A 19,427-nucleotide genomic window follows, 5' to 3' on the forward strand; every position below is an offset into this window, starting at 1 on the left:
GCGATTTTTTTTTTACCAAACATAGGTAGCATGAAACAAATTGGCCGAAAATGTTAAAAAATTTTGATTTTTACATTTTTTTGGGGGGGAATTTCATATAAAAAAAAGGGAAAAATATTGCTATTTTTGCAAAATTTACGCTCTTTTTTTGTTTATAGCGCGTGATCAAAAAATCGCACAGGTGATCAAATACCGCCAAAAGAAAGCTCTGTTTGTGGGAAAAAAAGGACGCCAAATTCGTTTAGGTACAGCGTCGCACGACCGCGCAGTTGTCCGTTAAAGTCACGCAGTGCCGAATCGCAAAATACCCCCTGGTCGTTTAGCAGCCAAATCCTCCGGGGCTTAAGTGGTTAAATAATGAAATCTAAAAAACAAAAATTTAAAGGACCCCTTTTGCATTTGCACATATGTAAAGAATATGCACCTAGGATGCATGTACATACTTGAACACCAAATGAGCAACACATTATTATTATCATTACAGTTAACTCTAATTTTAATAATCTGTTGTAAAATTTTGAATATGGTAATTTGTTACAGAATCTCAGGTGCACACAGTTTTGAGGCCTGACATATTTGATATCTATTCGGCAAAACCTCATCTTTTAAATCTCACAAAAGAATAGGGGTTATATTGTTTTTCTGTGCACTAAAATTAAGTTTAATGTTTTTTTTACTGAAAACTTAGGTTTGATAAACAGTTCTGCACAAATCATTCACATAAAAAGTTACAACTATCATCCCTAAGTTTATATTATGTGACAGGATTGGCTCACCTCCAGAAATGGGGAATTGCCCCTTCCTACTTTAGAAAGTGCCCCTTCTGTTTCTGCTCCTGAGACCCCTCTTTCCTCTTTTTCTGCTTTCTTTTCCTTTCTCTTCCTTTAGATTAGTTTCTCAACCTTTTTTAAGTCAAGGCACCCTTTAAAATGTTGCACAATCTCAAGGCATCCCAATCTAAATTGTGAAAAAACGAAAGTAATAGTTTTGCCCAACACAGCAACATCAACACACGTAGGACACCCAACATTAGAGGTGATTTATTCTTCCAAAGTGAATACTTTTACAGACTGGTACTGACTAGTATTCCAATGTTTCTCTTCTACCTTAGTTTCACTCCCTCATTCAGCTAAAATGACCCCAGTGCTGATTAGGGGCGCAGGGAGGGCCAAACAAAGTTGCTGTGCAGGCATCCAGCAACCTTCTTTTTAACCATTGACATCATTGGTTGTTAGGATGTCGGCGGCTGGAAGATTGTAATGGTGCACAATGAAGACCTGTGGTTTTGTCTAACTAAAATACAAGCTTAATTCTCTTGCTGGGTTTATACAATTTTTGGCTGATTTTTAGGCATTTTGTCAAGGCACCCCTGTAGAAACCTGAAGGCACCCCAGGATGCCTGGGCACCCTGGTTCAAAAAGGCTTCTTTAAATGAAATACATAATGTTGGGTGTAATGGAAAAACAGTCCAGCAGCAAAAGGTTTAAACTGTATATTTAGCGGTTTGCCTGGAATTCCATTTTAACAAGAAAGAGGACACAGACAAGATGACAGCACACAGGAGAGGGTAGTACATAAACAGAAGGGGAGGAATTTGAATAATACCCTAAATCTGTAACGCAGGCCCGTTGTCTAAAATGTACTCTAGCTTTTTTTTGTGTCCTGTTCCTGGTAACAAGACCAGTGAATTTCTCTCCAGTGTTAATGCCATCAGTTTGTTTTCATGCAATTAGTTGAAAGGGCTTGGGCAGTGGCAAGGCTTGGGCAAAGCCAACCAAATAGCAGTGCCTGAAAGCCAATCCTCCCTATCATTACAAATCTTGGGACAAATGTTCACAAAGCAGACTGCTGGGAGCCTAGAGTACTGTTTTTTTTTTTTTTTTTTTCAGGAAAGAAGATCACTTTACAACCTCTGTTACTAAGAGTCCAGGGGAGTTTGTTTCAGGTTGTAGGTTCTATGGTCATGGAAAATGCTTCTTCTGGTATAGGAACATACACTGCAAGCTATTTGTTATTTTTTACCTACAGAAAAAAAATGTCACTAACCACTCTCCAATAGTATCTAACATATGTGCAGCTGCACAGAGGTGGGCCTAAAACCCGAGCTGCCGAATGTAGGCAGCATTACTTTTTTTCTAGGAGCACACAAAATTGGTGTCATCAGAACTGTGATAGACGTCTCACAGTCAACTACCGACAATCTGATGTTTTGAATAAACTGCTTACAAGCACACGGAAACCAAACTAATTGCAAGCAACCAAGCGCTAAATGAGGAAATATCTCTCACAATGGTGTGGTTAATGCTGCTACTTAATAAAAACATATATAAATAAAAGAATAATCAAACACACATATAGTAAAATATTCCTGTAGCGCAAGGGGAGACCAATAATCCAGCCCCTACCACTTCGTCAGCAAGCACTGACAGAAATAAATAAACACCAATGAGGTACAGTTCATAAAATGCTATGCAATCCTGGTCCACAAGCATCGGTTAGAAGGAGCAGATTTGTAGGTGCAGATATATGGGGTCACCAAACCGTCACCACTGTGCTCTGAAGGGGGATAAGCAATGCCCACTCACCAGTTCCCTAGGCTCAATCACTCTCGTGACAGAGCAAACAGGCAGATAGTAATCATCTTCCCTTAGACTTCCACAACCGGAACAAGAAACTCGGGACCACTCACATATGAGACATGCAGAGGAAGAGAAATGCTCCACTAGTGTGATAACGTTTTAGCACTTCACTTTATTAATACATAAAATATTACACTCACATGTCTCAAATGGTTTCACAGCATATCACGCAATCGGAGATGTTCACCCTTCAGGATCGGGACCCAGGCTCCACGCCGTGGGTTGCGCGCCTTCCGGGTTTGCAGACTCCTCGTAATAGGAATGAGGTTACGCCGCCTGGCCACGCCCCGACGCGTTTCGTACTTCCGACTTCCTCACGGGGGCGTGGCCACGGCGGACACGGCAGCAAAATAAATACCTCAACTTCCACGCCCATTTGGGCTATACACCAGATCCGATTGGGCATGCGCCACCTGATGATAACGATCTCTCAGTTAACTCTTAACGGTGACAGCTCTCCCGACTCCCATCCACTATAGCCCACTCTACTCTTGCACCCGCTCCCTTGCGGGATGCTTGTGGACCAGGATTGCATAGCATTTTATGAACTGTACCTCATTGGTGTTTATTTATTTCTGTCAGTGCTTGCTGACGAAGTGGTAGGGGCTGGATTATTGGTCTCCCCTTGCGCTACAGGAATATTTTACTATATGTGTGTTTGATTATTCTTTTATTTATATAATCTGAAGTTTTGGTTAGGATGGACTCTCAATTATTTCATTACTGTGAAGGCAACCACAGTGACATATAATCAGGATGATCATTTTTTGCATTGGATGACACAGAACCTATCATAAGATAAATCAAAGGATTTTAATTTTCCTAAATTGTGTCTACACAGCTATAACCGTTAGTTACACACTAGTGCGTACATACATAGCAACTGGCGTGTCCGTGTAGCTCACTACTTACAACAAAACCGGTCAGGGTCATTTTCAGTTGTTAAAAGCGCTTGTAAAAGTGGTTGCATATCCAGATAATGTCTTTCACATGTGAAGAAAAATATAAATGGACCCCGTTGCATTATTCATACTGTAGAAGACTCACAACATAACAATTTCTTGGCGGACTTAGATCAGTCCTCTTCAGCAGGAGAATGACGGCAGCATAGCGTAGCCTTTTTGGCGTCAATTCAGTTGAAGGCTTCAGATGCTGCTTCAAAAAGTGTGATTGCCCACTGTGTGTTTTACAGAGTCTAGCTGGGTAGATCATGGTGTACTGTACTTGTAAGCGCTGGAGGCATTTCTTTACTTCTTCAAACTTTGGTCTATTCCACTGGACCTCCGGGTAAAAGGAGACCTTGACGCTATTATACTGGATAGTTTGGCCTTCACGGGCTAGTCAAAGCACTTTTTCTCTATCCCCGTAATTGATTAGGCAAGCTAACATTGATCTAGGGGAGTGGCCAGGTTCTATGAGCCCGTGCAACCGAGAGCAGAGGACTAAAGGCGTCCCTGCCGAAGGTGTTTAGGAGCCATCATTCCCCAAACTCTATTGGATCTTTCCTCTCTACCTGCTCTGGGATACCGACAATGCAAAAGTTATTTTGCATCAGTCGGTTCTCAAGATCTTCAGTGTGATTACTGTTAGCTTTAGCTAATTGGGCAGTAGTATGGGACTCCTTGATAAGGCCTTCACAGCTTCATGTTTGCCCCTAAGGTACAAGTGTGCATTAAAGTGAACATTAATGTGAACATTAACCTTGAGAATTTGCACAAAAAAAAAAAAATATATATATATATATATATATATCTACCTATTGATTCTGCCAGAAATCTAGTGAGTTAATAACTTCCTCTTACACCTTCTGACCATTACCAGTTAGGATTGTTCCCAGTTCTCTTGGTGGTCTACAGAACACTGTCCCCTATGTTATGGAGAGGGGAAGGTATCCAGTAGACCTTTCCTTGGGTGACAATACTGCTTCTCTGTAGATACAGTACAGTGAATGAGCTTTGGCACCCTAGGACAGAAAATGTGTTACTGTCAGGATCACCAGGTGAAAATAAAGGGGAAAAGAATACTAATTCACTACATTTTAAAGACTATAGAGCTTGAAAAATATTATATTTTTGTCCTTTGGATTAGAAACACTATAAGTTACAGGTGCTGATGTCTCTCTCCAGGTATTAGAGGAATCCAAATGTCTTGTGAGAAGCTTTCTGAAATCAGTGCTGGAGGATGTGAACGAACGGGAATGTCAGATGCTGAAACAGCTGTGGAGCTCTCCCAAAGGCCTGGACTCCTTATTCAGCTACTTACAGGACAAAATCTATGAAGTCTGATTCCTTCTCAGCAGACCATTATAAAGGCTTTTCTCTCCACTACTTTCGTCTTCACATCTGCGGTAACCTTGAAAGACGTCTGGGACATGCTAGCCGTGCCCAGAATTATGCAATGAGGTATTCCAAGGAGTCTGTCCCACTGCTATTCCAAGGAGTCTGTCCCACTGCTTCCAGTCTAATTTTGTTGTTGAATTATTTTTATTTTATTTTTTTTATATTTAACATTAATTGGTATATAGACTCTATATACCAAATACCGAAACTTCTATCTCTCCACGCACAGAGAGTAACATTCCATAGGCCACAGAACACATTTCACCCAGAATAGTATCATGTGACCCTTATTCTGCCATTTCACTTAACTATGTGATCGTTGTGATCATGACGAAGTCTGCAAATTTAGTTATAAAATGTGACAATTGCACTTTGTATGTATTTGTATTTTATTTAAAGTATTGATAATTTATGTATATAATTGGGTTTTGATGTTTTTGTTTTTTTGTTTTTCTTTCTTTGTTAAAATCACATGTTCTGTAAAATAGCCAATTTAAGTAACTTATTGTAGTCATATTGTCAGCTAGTAAGCAACGTTTTTTTTTTTTTTTTTTTTTTAAGCTGTCTTATGTTGTGCAACCAAAAAATGTTGACTTTAAAATAACCTTTACACAGCACATTCAATTAAGTGTTGGGTTGAGGTTGATGGGGTCAGCCTTTTCGCAATATTACAATTTTAGCCCCAGTTGACAATGAATGGCTGCGAATTTTGTTGTGTTTTTTGTTAACTCATCTTTTCTGCCTGCTTCTTGCTGCCTACAAAAAATGTAATGCCATTTTGAATCTTCTGACATTAGACAGATGTGAGCAGCACAGCAGAGGTAATCATAGAAGAACATGAGAAAATCACTGGACCTTTACACAAAGGATGTTGATATGTAGTTAAGCACATAGGTTACCCCCACCAACTTCCATTCAGAACAAGATTAAATTCTGTGGTGGCACTCTTTGTTAATGCCTTGTTACATTTACTTAAAGTGAACTTACGACCAGGTTTGGGCATTCAAGTATTTTTGCAATCCTATTTCAAAGTAAAGGCACTTTAAAACAATCCCCCCCACTGACCTCTCTAACTGAAGGGACATTACAGCTATTTATTCTCCAATATTAGAGCTGAAACATGAAAATTGTCCAAGCCCCTTAAATTACATCTAAAGGCTCCTTTTGACAGCTTAAACAAATCCCAAATTTAGTTCCTATGTAATGCACTAGAAAAAACTTTGTTTGCCTTCCCTGGCTGATCCAAATCCTCTGTCCTTTGGTCTCACGCATGTTTCCTTTTAGACACTGCAGCTCATATTGAGAGGGTTGAGGAACAGAGGCATTGCCACTAATCTGGAAAACAGTGGGTAGGATTAGGTGTGGCTAGGTACTGATTAACAAGCTACAGGTTTGTAAATCAGCAATGACAATGCCACTCCCCTTGCAATATTTTTTCATCCCATGGTAATGCAAGCAGGCATAGCCTACATGAAAGTGGCAACTTTGCTCTGATCTCAGGAGCAGTGCAGCATTGTTGTCACACCATCACAGGAAGCTGCATTAGGTGGCCTTCTTTGAAAGGCTCAACATGTGTTTATGGGACTTTGCAGGGGCCAAGTATCCTGCTGCTATCTGCGGCCGGGAGCCCCTGTGTTTGCATATAGCCTGTGACTGAAAGCCTGTACAAGTCAATGATAGGCAGACTGAAGTCACAGCTGTCTGCCATAAGCATGCATCCACATATCAAGCAATAACATGAACTTAGGGACAGATGATGGTCCCTGGACGCAGATAGATCGCATTGAAGGAGGATCATCTTTTTCTAACCACAGGTAACTGATTGATTGATGTTTGGATATATGATTACAGTGGCGGACAGCCATTGCTTCTTTATGCTTGTAATTGCCTAGTATAGGCTTTCTGGTTATGGTTGTCCACAAACACTTGGGCTCCTGGCAGAAGATATCTACAGTATACTTGCTGTACCATAGCCGATTTGGCCATGTGAATGAGGCTTGAGAGAAAACTAAGTGCAGATGCACTTATATTTGAGTGCTGTAGTACATATTTTTTCTTAGCCATAGGTTTATGTTAAGCCATTAACACAGCTCACTGTACTCTCCCTTCCAGGAATGACTCTGCAGCTCAGCTCACCCTTCTGCTTGCCAGCACCTGCTCCAAATTTATGGTACAAATTGGAAGGCTTCTGAGTCTCTGTTGGGAGAAGGGGCAGGATTAGCTGAGCTGCTTAGAGAGAGAGTACTTTTTGTTATGAACTTTGAGAAATAATTTCTCCACAGTGCATTCAACTACTAGTAGTCAGTGGCAACCTTGCTGTAAAGCAAATGTATTTCTTGCTAGTAATATGTAAATATTTGAATGCCCAATGCCTGAGCATAATTCATTTTAAGCAAGCAAGTGAAATGAGTTTTCGCTGACTAATTTTGAGGAAATTCACGTTTCGCGTCAGAAGTTTAACATTCATATTGTTACAGATTAATTAAAGGAGTTTCAGGGCTTGACCATCTCATCACAGTCATGATATTTTTATATATACTTTTGCTGTTATTTGGAGAGCCCTGACCATGTGCTGAATTTTTGTCTTTAAAGCGTATCTGTCATTCTGTGTGGGTTTTCCACATACAAATTTGACCTAGATTTACTTTAACCGAAGACCATATGTAGTTTAAAAACCAAGAAACATCCAATAGACTTCCAGAAAACGTGTTCTAGATCTATGACCACCATATGACTGCTTTTTTAGTAGATAAAATACATGATTGTCTTCTTTTTTTACCATATAGATTATGCTTATGTTAAGTGAAATCATGTTGATTCAAGCTTTTCAATAATTTCTATGTCTTTGATCTAAAACGTATCTGAGGGTCAGAAGTTCCAACCCCATGCTGACTTCAAGGAAACCTGTGCTAAGAGAAATATGGAGGCTGGCTTTGTAGACCTCTGCTGAATAAGCTAGTTGCCTAGCTGTCATGTTGATCTAATGGCTTCAGTACTTCCTGTGTCACTCTCCTAAAACAAGTATGTAGATCAGGATTTTCAAGTCAGTGAAGAATTACCAAAGTCAAAGGAACAGGTTGTCTTGCCAGGCCTTATTGGTTCAGAAAGTATTGAATGCAGATGCATGTCAGCCAGACACATGTTTCTTTCAGGAGGAGGTAAGGAATGGGAATTTGGGTGTTTTCACTCAGCACAGATTTCGGCTAATCTTTAGGCCCAATGTAATTGGTGATTTGTTTACCTTTGCTGTTTCCAGCATTTTTGGTTGTAGACAATATATGACTCTTTTAGACACCACTTCTTTAGGCTACGAAGAACTAGAAGTTTTTCCTTGACAATATTTACAAAATGCCTCTGTCCACGTTTTCACCCTCCTCCTGCAGTTGGCATTGGCTGAACCAATAGGTTGGCGAGTTAGCCAGTCATGAGACAGAAGAGCACAGAGGTGCTCTGTCATGTGTGCCACAGCACCATATATTAACCTTCATTTCTCTCCCCTGCCCCTCCATGCCCCTTTCACTGGGGAGTGAATAAAAATTCCTGTGTAAAGTATGAATTGTTGAAGTCAATGCCCATGCAGGGCTATGGTGTGGGGTTGCTTCCTTTAGTAAATTGCAGACAATGACTTTGAAAAGTACCCCAGCTACATTGCTTGTGGGAAATGCCCATACAAGTTGCTTGTCACTTAGTCTGAGCTCTCAGCTTCATTGTATAAAACTTCCAAGTAGTTTTTTTTTTTTTTTGCGTACTTCAATTTTTTTTTAACAATATAAGCACTTTTATGTTACGACAAACCTAAAGCAAAACAGAATACTTGAATATGTGTAAAGGAAGATATCCCTGAAGTAGGAAAATTCCCAATGGAATAAATGTCTAGTAGTTTGTTTTCCCAAAGCAATGAAACTAACTCTTCTTCCTCTGAGAATTTGGTTGATTGCTTTTGGGCAGCATAGTCTTTTGGACAGCTCTTCAAAACCCTCTCACAAATAAGGTTGTGGTACTTCTGAGAATCTGGTTAGTCTATCTGGTATAGTCTATCAGACTGCTCATCCTTCAGACACTCTCAGAAAGAAGGCTGTGGTACTTCTGAAAATCTGGTTAGTCGATCTGGCATAGACTATCAGATAGCTCTTTCCTCTGACACTCACAAAATTGAAGTGCATTTAGAGTAAAAGTAAAACTTAGATTGTCCCTACTCATGAACTTTGAAACCTGGATTTTCCAGAAATATATTATACAGCATCCAAGGCAGTGGAAAAGAAATCAAGATTGCAGCGGACACCACTGTAGTTTGGCCTCTGCACTGGATGGCCTTGGTAGGGTTCCTTAACCACTTATACTACCCTATTGTGAAGCTAAAATAATGCAGAAGGCAACATGCAAATGAGCTAAGTGGCATAGATGCACAGGATAGCTACAGGCCAGTTGCAGAGGACTCTTGGTGAATCCACCTCAATTAATGTTATATGACTGAGCACAGGGGACATGTGTAAGGCATTTCTTCACCAAGCCTGTAGCGTTACTATACAGGTCTGCTATGCAGTACTGTAAATGTGTTTTTTATTCCCTGCTAAATGGTGAGTCTAAAGCTGTGGGCAGTAAGGGAGAAGGAGAAACAATACTTGTTTGGGGGACCCCGTGAAAATTGTGCATTATGCCGTTGGTCCAAGGTGTCAAGTACTCCACTGAGTATCTGTAGCCATGGATAGCAATGTCATAAAGGATACTTTCTAACAGTGAGAAAGTAAGAATCATGCCTTAGGATGCACCACGTAAGGAAAACTAGAACAAATTTCACTGACTCTCTTAGCTGCAACATTCTACTGCAAGTACCAGGATTAGGACACATCTATCCATTGTTATCCCAAAGTGTATTGTAGCAGGATTCCAAGGCAATGATCTAACGACTTTGGGTGATACAAAAATGATGAAATGGTATACCACAACTGTCTCAAAGGTTCACAACAACCGCCATGTGACCTAATTTATCCAATTAGAAAATTGAGGCAATACAGACTGTTCTTTCAGTTTGAAAAAAAAAAAAACCTACTGTAGAGTGAATGGTGTGCCTTTGCTAGCTCAGTGCCCCATGTGGCTTTTTCTAGCAGGGAGGAGAAGGTTGCAGGTTATAAACCATGACAAAGTCTAGATAGCACAGAATACTATCACTGCAATACAGAAAACTTGGATGAAAAAAATAATAATAATTCTATTTTCTTCAAGCAATCAAAGTTTGAAAAATACTTCTGGTGATTATAATTTTGTAGTAATGTATTTTTATAGTGTGTTGCTTGAGAAAATATGCAAAAATCATGTACAGAATTGTATAACTGCCTTTTACTATCCAGCTTGAGCTCAAAAAGCCAACTCCTAGTGATCTTTCATTGATTTGACTCCAGAAAATGGCATGAACGTGGTTGCTATTAGACACTGCACTTGGATATCGCCATTGATTTTTGTACCTATCAAATTACTTTTCTAAGCCTTTGCACCTGGCATTCATGTTTCCTATGCTTTGACAGTAATTCCAATCTGTTGTTTAAGAATTTAGTTTTACACATTTTTAAATGCTTATAAAATAAGTTAAAAAGGCAATGTAAAGAGTGCAGTAAATCATAACCACCCATCAAACTTCAGTAAGCGGACTTCAGGAAACAGAAATGGATACATGCAGTTTTAGTAAGGTGGAAAGGAGACAGGACTTCTGACCATGTTTTTATAGCTGAATATGCCCTCCTGTTCTGGTGAAAGCCAATCTCGTTATTTCCTGTATAGGTGTCATTGTAACAGGAAGTGGGGGATATCTCCCACCCAAAACTAAAAACAGTAAAAATGGGACATTGGCTAGAGTTAAGCCCAGCACACATGTACTGAAAGTTGGGTGGTTCCACTGCCGTCTGTTCAACAGAAGCCAGTCTAATGATCGCTTTATGTTTCAGTTAGCTTTTGGAGATATTCCTGCTGAATTATGCATGTCACCATTTTTAGGATCTATGCAAAGACTTCAGAACACCAGTGTGTCAGTGAATTCCATTGTACATTCGATGGAACTACTGAAAAAACACTCAAATGCGGTTACTATATAGAGAGTTAGACCCCGTTCACACTGGGGCGACCTGTCAGGCGACCTGGTCGCCTGACAGGTCGCCTGCCATAGAGAAGCTGTGGACCCGTTCTAATAGGAGCGACACAAGTCGCTCCGACTTAGAAAAAGGGTCCGGAGCTTCTTTGGGGAGACCCGGAGCGACCTGCATTGACTTCAATGATATGAAGTCCGTGCCGGCCGCTCCGAGGTCGCGGTGCGAGCTGTGCACCGCGACCTGTGAGGTCGCCCCGGCAAGTAGCGTCGCCCCAGTGTGAACGGGGTCTTAAAGGAAAGGTTTTTGGCGTGTTTTTCTTTAGTTTCTAATGTTTGTCTCTAGTTACTATGAGAAGCTCTTCCATGCCTGCAAAATATTCTCTTCAGATATTATTATAGCCCTTCTCAACCTTTTTTTTAACACTGAGGAACCCTAAAGTAACTTCCAGGTCCACATGAAACCCCTGTTTAGTATAGCTCACAGTACATTACTGTGAACCGTAAGTTACGATATAAGAGTAAATTTAAAAAAAAAAGGATTGTAGAGGTGTATTTGGCACCCAGGGCTGCTCTATGCAAAATATGCAGCGTTGCCTCACTGTTTAGTTTAGTGGAGCAATGTCCGCACACTATGATGGTCAATGTAAAGTGCCTCTTTACATTTGTGACCAGTGGGAGTCTGGGAGAAGGACCTCCTTACATTGGCGGTTATTGGGGAGTCAGTGATAGAAGGGTCTCATTACACTGGTGGTCAACTGAAAGAATGCTTCCCCCCACAGAAAGTTTGGTGTGCATGCTTACTTACCTGAGAGTCAGAAAGTTGCTCAAGAAACACCTTTTGATGAACTTCAGCCTTTGGTTAAAAAAGGCTGCAACAATTAGTCCTTGATCACTTACATGGCCAAGGACAGTTGTTTGGACCTACATTTTTTTTTTTCGTAAGTTTGACATATATCATTAACTGACCCACGATCAATCATGGCACCCCCCCCCCCCCCCCCATTAGAAAGAGTCTAAAAAGTTAGTGTCACTGAATTCTTATGACAGTCCTATGCTGCCTATAGTTTTTTTCTTATGATAGATGGTATGTATTTTGTAACACACACACACACACATCTCTAAAACTACCAGTATATGGTATGATAAAGCCCTCTTACACAATGTGAAAGAAACATCCAGTTTACCTAAGATTTTTGTAATTAATAAGTTATTGTTAAGTTATTTTTTAAGGCAATGATATTGATGCCGCTTGTGTTTTGTGTGACTTCTAGTGTTTCTTTGCTCAAGTTATATTTATTTAGGGTACAGTTTTCAGGGCAGAAAGTATTTTTGTTACCAGACTTTTTTGCAAAGTGGCACAGACCGAGAACAAGTATTTTTTCCTGTAGTTAGAGAATTATTATTTTATCATGTGTCACTTATACCCATCAGCCATTTCTTAGAGAAGGTTTTGTAGCAATGTAGTCAGAATTATGTCACTGCCCATCATTGTTAATGAGACACCTGCCTTCCAGGACCAATTTTGATCATAGAGGGGCACTAAATAATTTGCATCGTTAACCTCATTCATTTCTAGGGATCATTTTTTTAAAGTGTCAGCCCTCTTCTTTTGCAGCACCCCCAACATACTGATAATCTTAGCAAGGTTATTGCTACACAAGGCCTCAGAGTTCACAGCAAACCATGGCTTTCCTATGGAACTCATGGAGTAGGTGGGACTGCAAACCACTGAATAGGCGACTGCTGTGGCTAAAATTATAAATATTTTCTGCAGAACATCTTTAAGACCTGTTGAAGCTTTTGAAGTTCTTTTGAAGTTTTGTTAACTAGCTGCAAAAAAAAAATAAAAAATGCTATGGCTTAATTGAGTGACATAACTGAAACACAGCTTGGAGCATGGCCATTGGTTAGCAGTAACATTTCCTAAGCACATTTAAAACAGAATAAAACCGTCAAACCACAATAAACATTTGAGGCCCTCAGAAGCTTTTTTGCCATAATGTGCAAGCATACACCGTTTATTTTACACATTATGGCTCTTACGTTTAATTGCAACCCCTTTAAAGACTGCAGTCTCTGAGCTCTGCTCCATCATTCCTCATGTCAGAGCCTCCAGCAATGAGAACAGTGAGCACAACAGTAGTGACATCTCTAAATCCCATTAGACTAGCAGTCAGAGGCAGCAAAGTCTTAGATTTACACATTATCAATGTTTCTAGATGTTCACTATAACATACCGAATCTTCACTTGTTGAGTTCCACTTTAAAATAATGCAGCTATGAGATACTTGGAGGCTACAGTTGCTGACCTTCTTTTGATAAATTGAGGACTGATATGGAACAAGTGCAGATTAGGCAAGTCAGACAAAAGTCCTTGTCTACATAGTTTTTCTCATCAGTGAATCAAAGAATTGAAATGAGAGTGAGCATGGTCAGAAATTGTAGCCTCTACATTCTTTTGAGGAAATGTGTTCTGCCAAATATAGTGTTTTTGCATCCTCCGCAATTGACAGAATGTAAACTACAATCAAAAATTATTTTTGAGAAACACATAATTTAGATTTTACAAAAAAATTTAATACATTTGGCCAAAGGAGAATGGAAATGCAGAACCACAGATCTTGGAGTTGGTCTTTACTAGGACAGCACATAGACCAGTGCGGATGTACAGTAGTCCATAACAGTGACTCATACTTCAGTTTCCGGTAGTATGGTCTTTGAAATGATTTTGGAGTGTGTCTGTTAGAATTTGTGCCCTTTCAGCCGAAAGGTCAAGTACTGATGTTGGGCAAAAAGACCTTTCTTGTAATCAGTGTTCCAACTCTTCCCAAAGGTGTTTATTAGGGTTGAGGTCAGGTCAGGGCTCTGCATAGACCACTCAAGTTCCTTCACGTTGAACTCATCGAATCATTTCTCTATGGAGCTGGCCTAGGCCACAGGACCATAGTCTTGATGTAACAGAAAGGAGCCTTCCCCAAACTGTTGCCACAAGTTGATAGTACCAAGTTGTCTATAATTGTCTTTGATGCTGTAAAAGTACTCTTCCCTTAACTCATTTCACATAAGACTCAAGACAAAACTGTGGTTTACAAAAAAAAAAAATCCAACCAACATATTTGTGTGAATTTCATAGATTAATGATATTCGCAATGATAAAGGGTCTCAACAGATGTTCTCTCAGCAGCAAGGGAGAAACAGGTTTGTTGTTGCAGTCAGCAAAAAGAGTTCTTCCTTCTGACACTTCTAGATACAGTCCACTGTCTTACCACTGTACGCAACAAATAGACCCTTATAAACACTAGATTAGATATTACCTGTTTTCGTGTGCCAGAAAGAACTATCTTGTTGACTGTGCCATGTGTTTTTTTTTTTTTTTTCATCAAAAATTGGCACAACCCTTTGCTTGGCCAGTGTCTATGTCCATGAAGTGGCTTTAATATGATCTCCTTAGCAATTAATTTGTATGCAAATGTAGCTTGTACAAAGCATTCCTTCTTATAGGATGACAAGATACAGCTCCCCTGCTATACGAAGAAATTATGTTTGTATATAAAGAAGTTTTTGCTATAGGATGTGACTTAAAGCATGCTGGACAGATGGATCGTTATCACTGTTCTCCAACCTTTACTAGCTTTTGTAATGGTATTTTAACATCCACTGACAGTAAATAAGATATTTATGAACTTTATTAAAGGAGTCATATTGTCTTCCAAATTCAAATATCAATGGGCAATGCTCATCATGCAGTAACACAAAACTGCAGCAAAATCACTCTGATCATTAAAAGGGATTTTCTGCAGCACCAGGACCAAATGTATCTCTTGATTAAACTACATATGCAGAATTTGCAGAAGCCATCCATTAACCATCGTCTTCACTTTGTCTTCCTGTTGGTCCTTTGTGTGGCTTAATATTGGTCTTTTTTCTTTATATAGCACCAACATATTCTATAGCACTTCACAAGTTGTTGAGAGTGCAATTTGTCGAAATTTTCATGATTTTGTGTGTAAACAATCATTATTGTTGAAGGTGATGTCCATTAGTTTGGTTATTAAACCTTTAACTTGTACTGATTCATTGTCAGAGTTATACTGCACAGATGTAGTACAAAGAGGGAAACTTTTAAATACCAGAATAATTGTGCTGTTTATTTTGGATGGAAGGTTACAGAGGTAGCTTGTTTGTAAAATTTTTCTTTAATTTGTCGACGTAAGATCCAACACTATGATGTTTTTCTAAAGAATTTGGTCTCTGCTCCTTATTTTTTTAAATGAAAACTGTACCTTTAGTAGAAGTTGCTTAAGGCATGCCCCTTCCACCCTGAGTGCAGCCCCCTTGGTTCATCACTTACCTTGGTCCCCGTTCCAATGATCTGCACTGTGCGTTCCTGCCAAGAGCTGCACAGCCTTTTTTTTTTTTCTGATTCCTTGGATCCTCTTTTTTTCCTACGTGCGGCATTCTAAAATTATGGGGATAGCTGTACTATGAAGAATCCCTCCCGTGAATATGGCTTCCCTTTAGAAATTAATTGGGCAGGATAAAAGGGACCTGGGTGGGGACACTTTCAGATGAAAGGTTATGCATCTCTTGGCAGGACCATAACGTTATGATTGATGGAACAAGGAGACAGAAGTGAGTATTGAACCACATGGGTTGCACTCCAGGGGGCTGGGGCATGCTTTCTATGCGCAACTTGTAGCAAGTTGACACCCCCACCCACTTATACTTGCCTTCCCAGTGCTTTTTTGCTTTACACTTAATCCCCTATGTTGAAGCCTACATAGGGTTGATGAAGCTATGCCCCTCAGATGACAATGTTCACACTTTAAGACTAGTTACATGGGTGCAAGCACTGCATCCTGGAAGGAGGTCATATTCTCCACTATCCCTAGAAACGTCAGGTATTTGCCAGCAATTCAGCAGAGGGGCAGCACAGGGAAGCTGAATATAAATGAGGTAACTGTATTTATTTACAGGTTTTCTTCTATTAGCATCCACCCAGATTGGTAATTTTTGAAAAGAGGTCTTTTTTTAAGGTCAGTCCACACAAAACCTATAATTCAATTTTTGATAAATACTGGAAACTTAAACCACTTGACAACTTCCTATATTTCTCAGGGATCTTGTTGGTGAGATATTTTGGCTTCAGTTCCTGGATCTGCTCACCTGCTTGTAACTATTATGGGGGGGAGGAGGTCCCACTCTGTGTTTTTTTTTTTTTTATATGAATATTTTGGAGAATGTAAGAGGAGCTGCTCAAGCATGGAAACCCTCCCAGAAACAGAATCAGGAACTACAGCAGGGAGATCTCACTGCCAAAGTATCCATGACCTATAGGAAATCAAGGGATTGGTTTTTGTTTTTTTTGTGGACAACCCCTTTAAGATTTAACTAAAAGTTAAACATATTTCCCAGAAACACATCTGTTCCCTCAACAATAGGCTGTACATCTGAATGTTATAATTGTTAAACTTGCTCATTCAAAGGGTAATTGAATTGCTGGTCAAAGGCATGAAGCCATTTGAGACGTTTTAGTTTAAATATAAAAGTCCATGTTTAGGTTTCTGCAATGAAATTATGTTTGCACTGTTGAACTATAGTTCCTTATTTTTTGCTAGATGGTATAAGACATGCAAATGTGTATATATAATGTTTGTATATTATATATTTAGTATCACATGGTACATGTCACATGTCCTTTTTTCTCTTCCTGTAAATAGTTCTGAATAGGTATATTGATCGTGTTTAGAAAGAGAAAAAAAAAAAATATTTGTCAATGGTCCTGTAACTAGTAAATGGACACATTTCTGGGTGCCTTAGAAGTTGTATTTTTCATGTGCGTTTAAAATACAGTATTTATACATTGTGGGAAAATGCTGCTTTCAATTAAAAGTGAGACAAGTCATGTTTGTGTAGTGTGGTTTAATACATTTATTATTATATAGGCTGTTATACCTTTTGGGATTTTTGGGACTTTCCTTAATTTGAAAATTAGAGAATTTTTTACGACTTTCTAAAATATGATCTGGTCTTAGTTCTCCGTAATGTTTTTGGCATTCATGTCTTAATTACATTGTTTAGCAGTGTTTCACTTAGTTAACCATTTTAGCCCCGGAGGATTTGGCTGCTCAATGACCAGGCCCTAATTTGCGATTCGGCACAAAACAAACGGACAATTGCGCGGTCGTGCGTCGCTGTACCCAAATGAAATTGATTTCCTTTTTTCCCACAAAAAGAGCTTTTTTTGGTGGTATTTGATCACCTGTGCGATTTTTTTATTTTTTACGCTATAAACAAAAAAACTCAATTTTGAAAAAATAACAATATTTTTCACATTTGTTTATATTGAATTCTCAAAAAAAAAACGTAAAAATCGAAATATTTTAACATTTTAGGACAATTTGTTTTCTGCTACATATTTTTGGTAAAAAAAATCGCAATAAGCTTATTTTGATTGGTTTGCGCAAAAGTTTACTAACTACGGGAAAAGACAGATCATTTTTATTTATTTTTTTTAACTAGTAATCGCGACGATCTGCAAATTTTAAAAAAATTTTTGCGGGACTGCGACATTGCGGCTGACAGATCGGACCCCTAACTGACATTTTTGACACTTTTGGGGGTACCAGTGACATTGTTACAGTAATCAGTGCTATAAATATGCACTGTTACTGTAAAAATGACACCGGCAGGGATGGGGTTAACTTTACTGGTGATCAAGGGGTTAAGTGTGTCCCTAGGGGGCGTGATTCTAACTGTCAGGGGGTGTGGCTTGTGAGATCATCACAGAGACATGCGATCCTATATAGCAGGATCGCATAGCCTCTGTGATAATCTAAGGTATAATGACAGACGGCTGTGTTTACATCAGCCGTCTGTCTCTCTCCCTCTGCTGCGGGAGATCGCGAGTGGCCCCACAGGTGTAGTGGTATGTCGCTTTGCCCGGCTGCGGCAGAGTGCCGCAGTATATGTACGGTGGGCGGGGCGGAAGTGGTTAAAGCATACTGTACTCTCTCCCTCCTTTCTCCTAATAAATGTAATATAGTGCCGATTGCCAGTCCTTAAACGGGTGGCTGCATTAATTTTTTTTTTTTTTTTTTTATTTCTGGCTTTTTTTTCCTTTATTTTTACCTGGTGATCTTATAGACAACACACTTCTTGTGTATTTATGTCTACACACATCATTTCTCCATTGTTTCTATAGGGCAGCCAATGCTGTCACACAGACTGGACTTCAAAAATGCCTGTCTTTGTTCATTTCCATTGCATGGTGGATTGATGGGACTGGTAAAGTAGTTCATACAATAAAGATACTTTTTGTGTACAGGAAATGGGCTAAGGCGCTGCATTTCTATGAGGGATGAACATGTCAATTTCCTGTACTTGCTGAAATGTTATTAGCCTGGAAAAAAATGAAAACAAATTCAGCAGCAATGTATACGGCAGTTTAGCTGTAATTCTAGTACATTTTTGTTTTCGGGTTTAGATAGGCTTTTAAGCTAAATTATTCCAGGCAGAGGGCTACATAAACAGTTTTGATTAATTATGGTAATATTTTATGGAATAAATCTGAAAGTTCCTTCCTGAACACTAGCCGGATGTTCTTCACAGGTGAAATCCACAGAGCATCGATCCATTTTTCGGACCTGCCCATAAAGAAAGAGAAGGATGGTTACATAGTAGTTGAGGTTGAATAAAGACAACAGTCCATCCAGTTCAACCTGTGTAGGTGTGTGTGGACGTATTCATTTCCCATACCCCTGAATGCTTTGAACTTGGAGATGTATGTCCAAGAGTCTTTTAAAAGTAGCCATACTCCCCACAATTGTGGAAGAGAGTTCCACAATCTTATTGCCCTTACTGTAAAAAACCTGAGGTTAAATCACTTCTCCTCTAATCGCATTGTATGGCATCATGTCCTCTTACATTCCTTGCGACTGAATAGTTTTCTTCTATGCTGAGATCACAGTTGAGGTATTTGTAAATCGCTATCATGTCTCTTCTCTAGGGAGAATAAATCAAGAAATTGTAAACGCTCCTCCTAATTTAGGTCCTCCAATCCCGTAATTAGCTTAGTTGCCCTTCTATGGACTCTTTCCAGTTCCAGCACATCCTTTCTGAGGATTGGTGACCAGAACTGGACAGAATACTCCAGATGTGGCCGGACCAGAGTTTTATAAAGTGGTAGGATGGTAAAATCTTTACAGCAATATACAGTATAGAAACAAATAGTTTAGTCAATTGAGAGAGTCAGAATCCAAGTACCATGAAGAGAGGAATACCCACAGCAGGCAATTTATTTATTCTTTTGATCATAAAAGTATTTGAAATCAGATAGCGAAGAGGGGGTACATCGAAAATTTGATAACG

The 19,427-nt window shown here is 39.4% G+C and overlaps 1 protein-coding gene across 1 annotated transcript in view; it reads left to right on the forward strand.

Moving 5' to 3' along the window:
- Positions 1-5,062, forward strand: part of CDYL2 (chromodomain Y like 2) — a 161,500-nt gene extending 156,438 nt beyond the window's left edge. Inside the window, exon 7 of the mRNA XM_082270374.1 lies at positions 4,766-5,062. Within this exon, the coding sequence (XP_082126500.1) occupies positions 4,766-4,924 (159 nt within the window). The 3' untranslated portion in view covers positions 4,925-5,062. The remainder of the gene's footprint in view (positions 1-4,765) is intronic.
- Positions 5,063-19,427: the final 14,365 nt, after the last annotated feature.

This window comes from Pelophylax lessonae (genome assembly GCF_965119305.1).
Source record: "Pelophylax lessonae genome assembly, chromosome: 10".
In the NCBI taxonomy this organism is placed as follows: domain Eukaryota; kingdom Metazoa; phylum Chordata; class Amphibia; order Anura; family Ranidae; genus Pelophylax; species Pelophylax lessonae.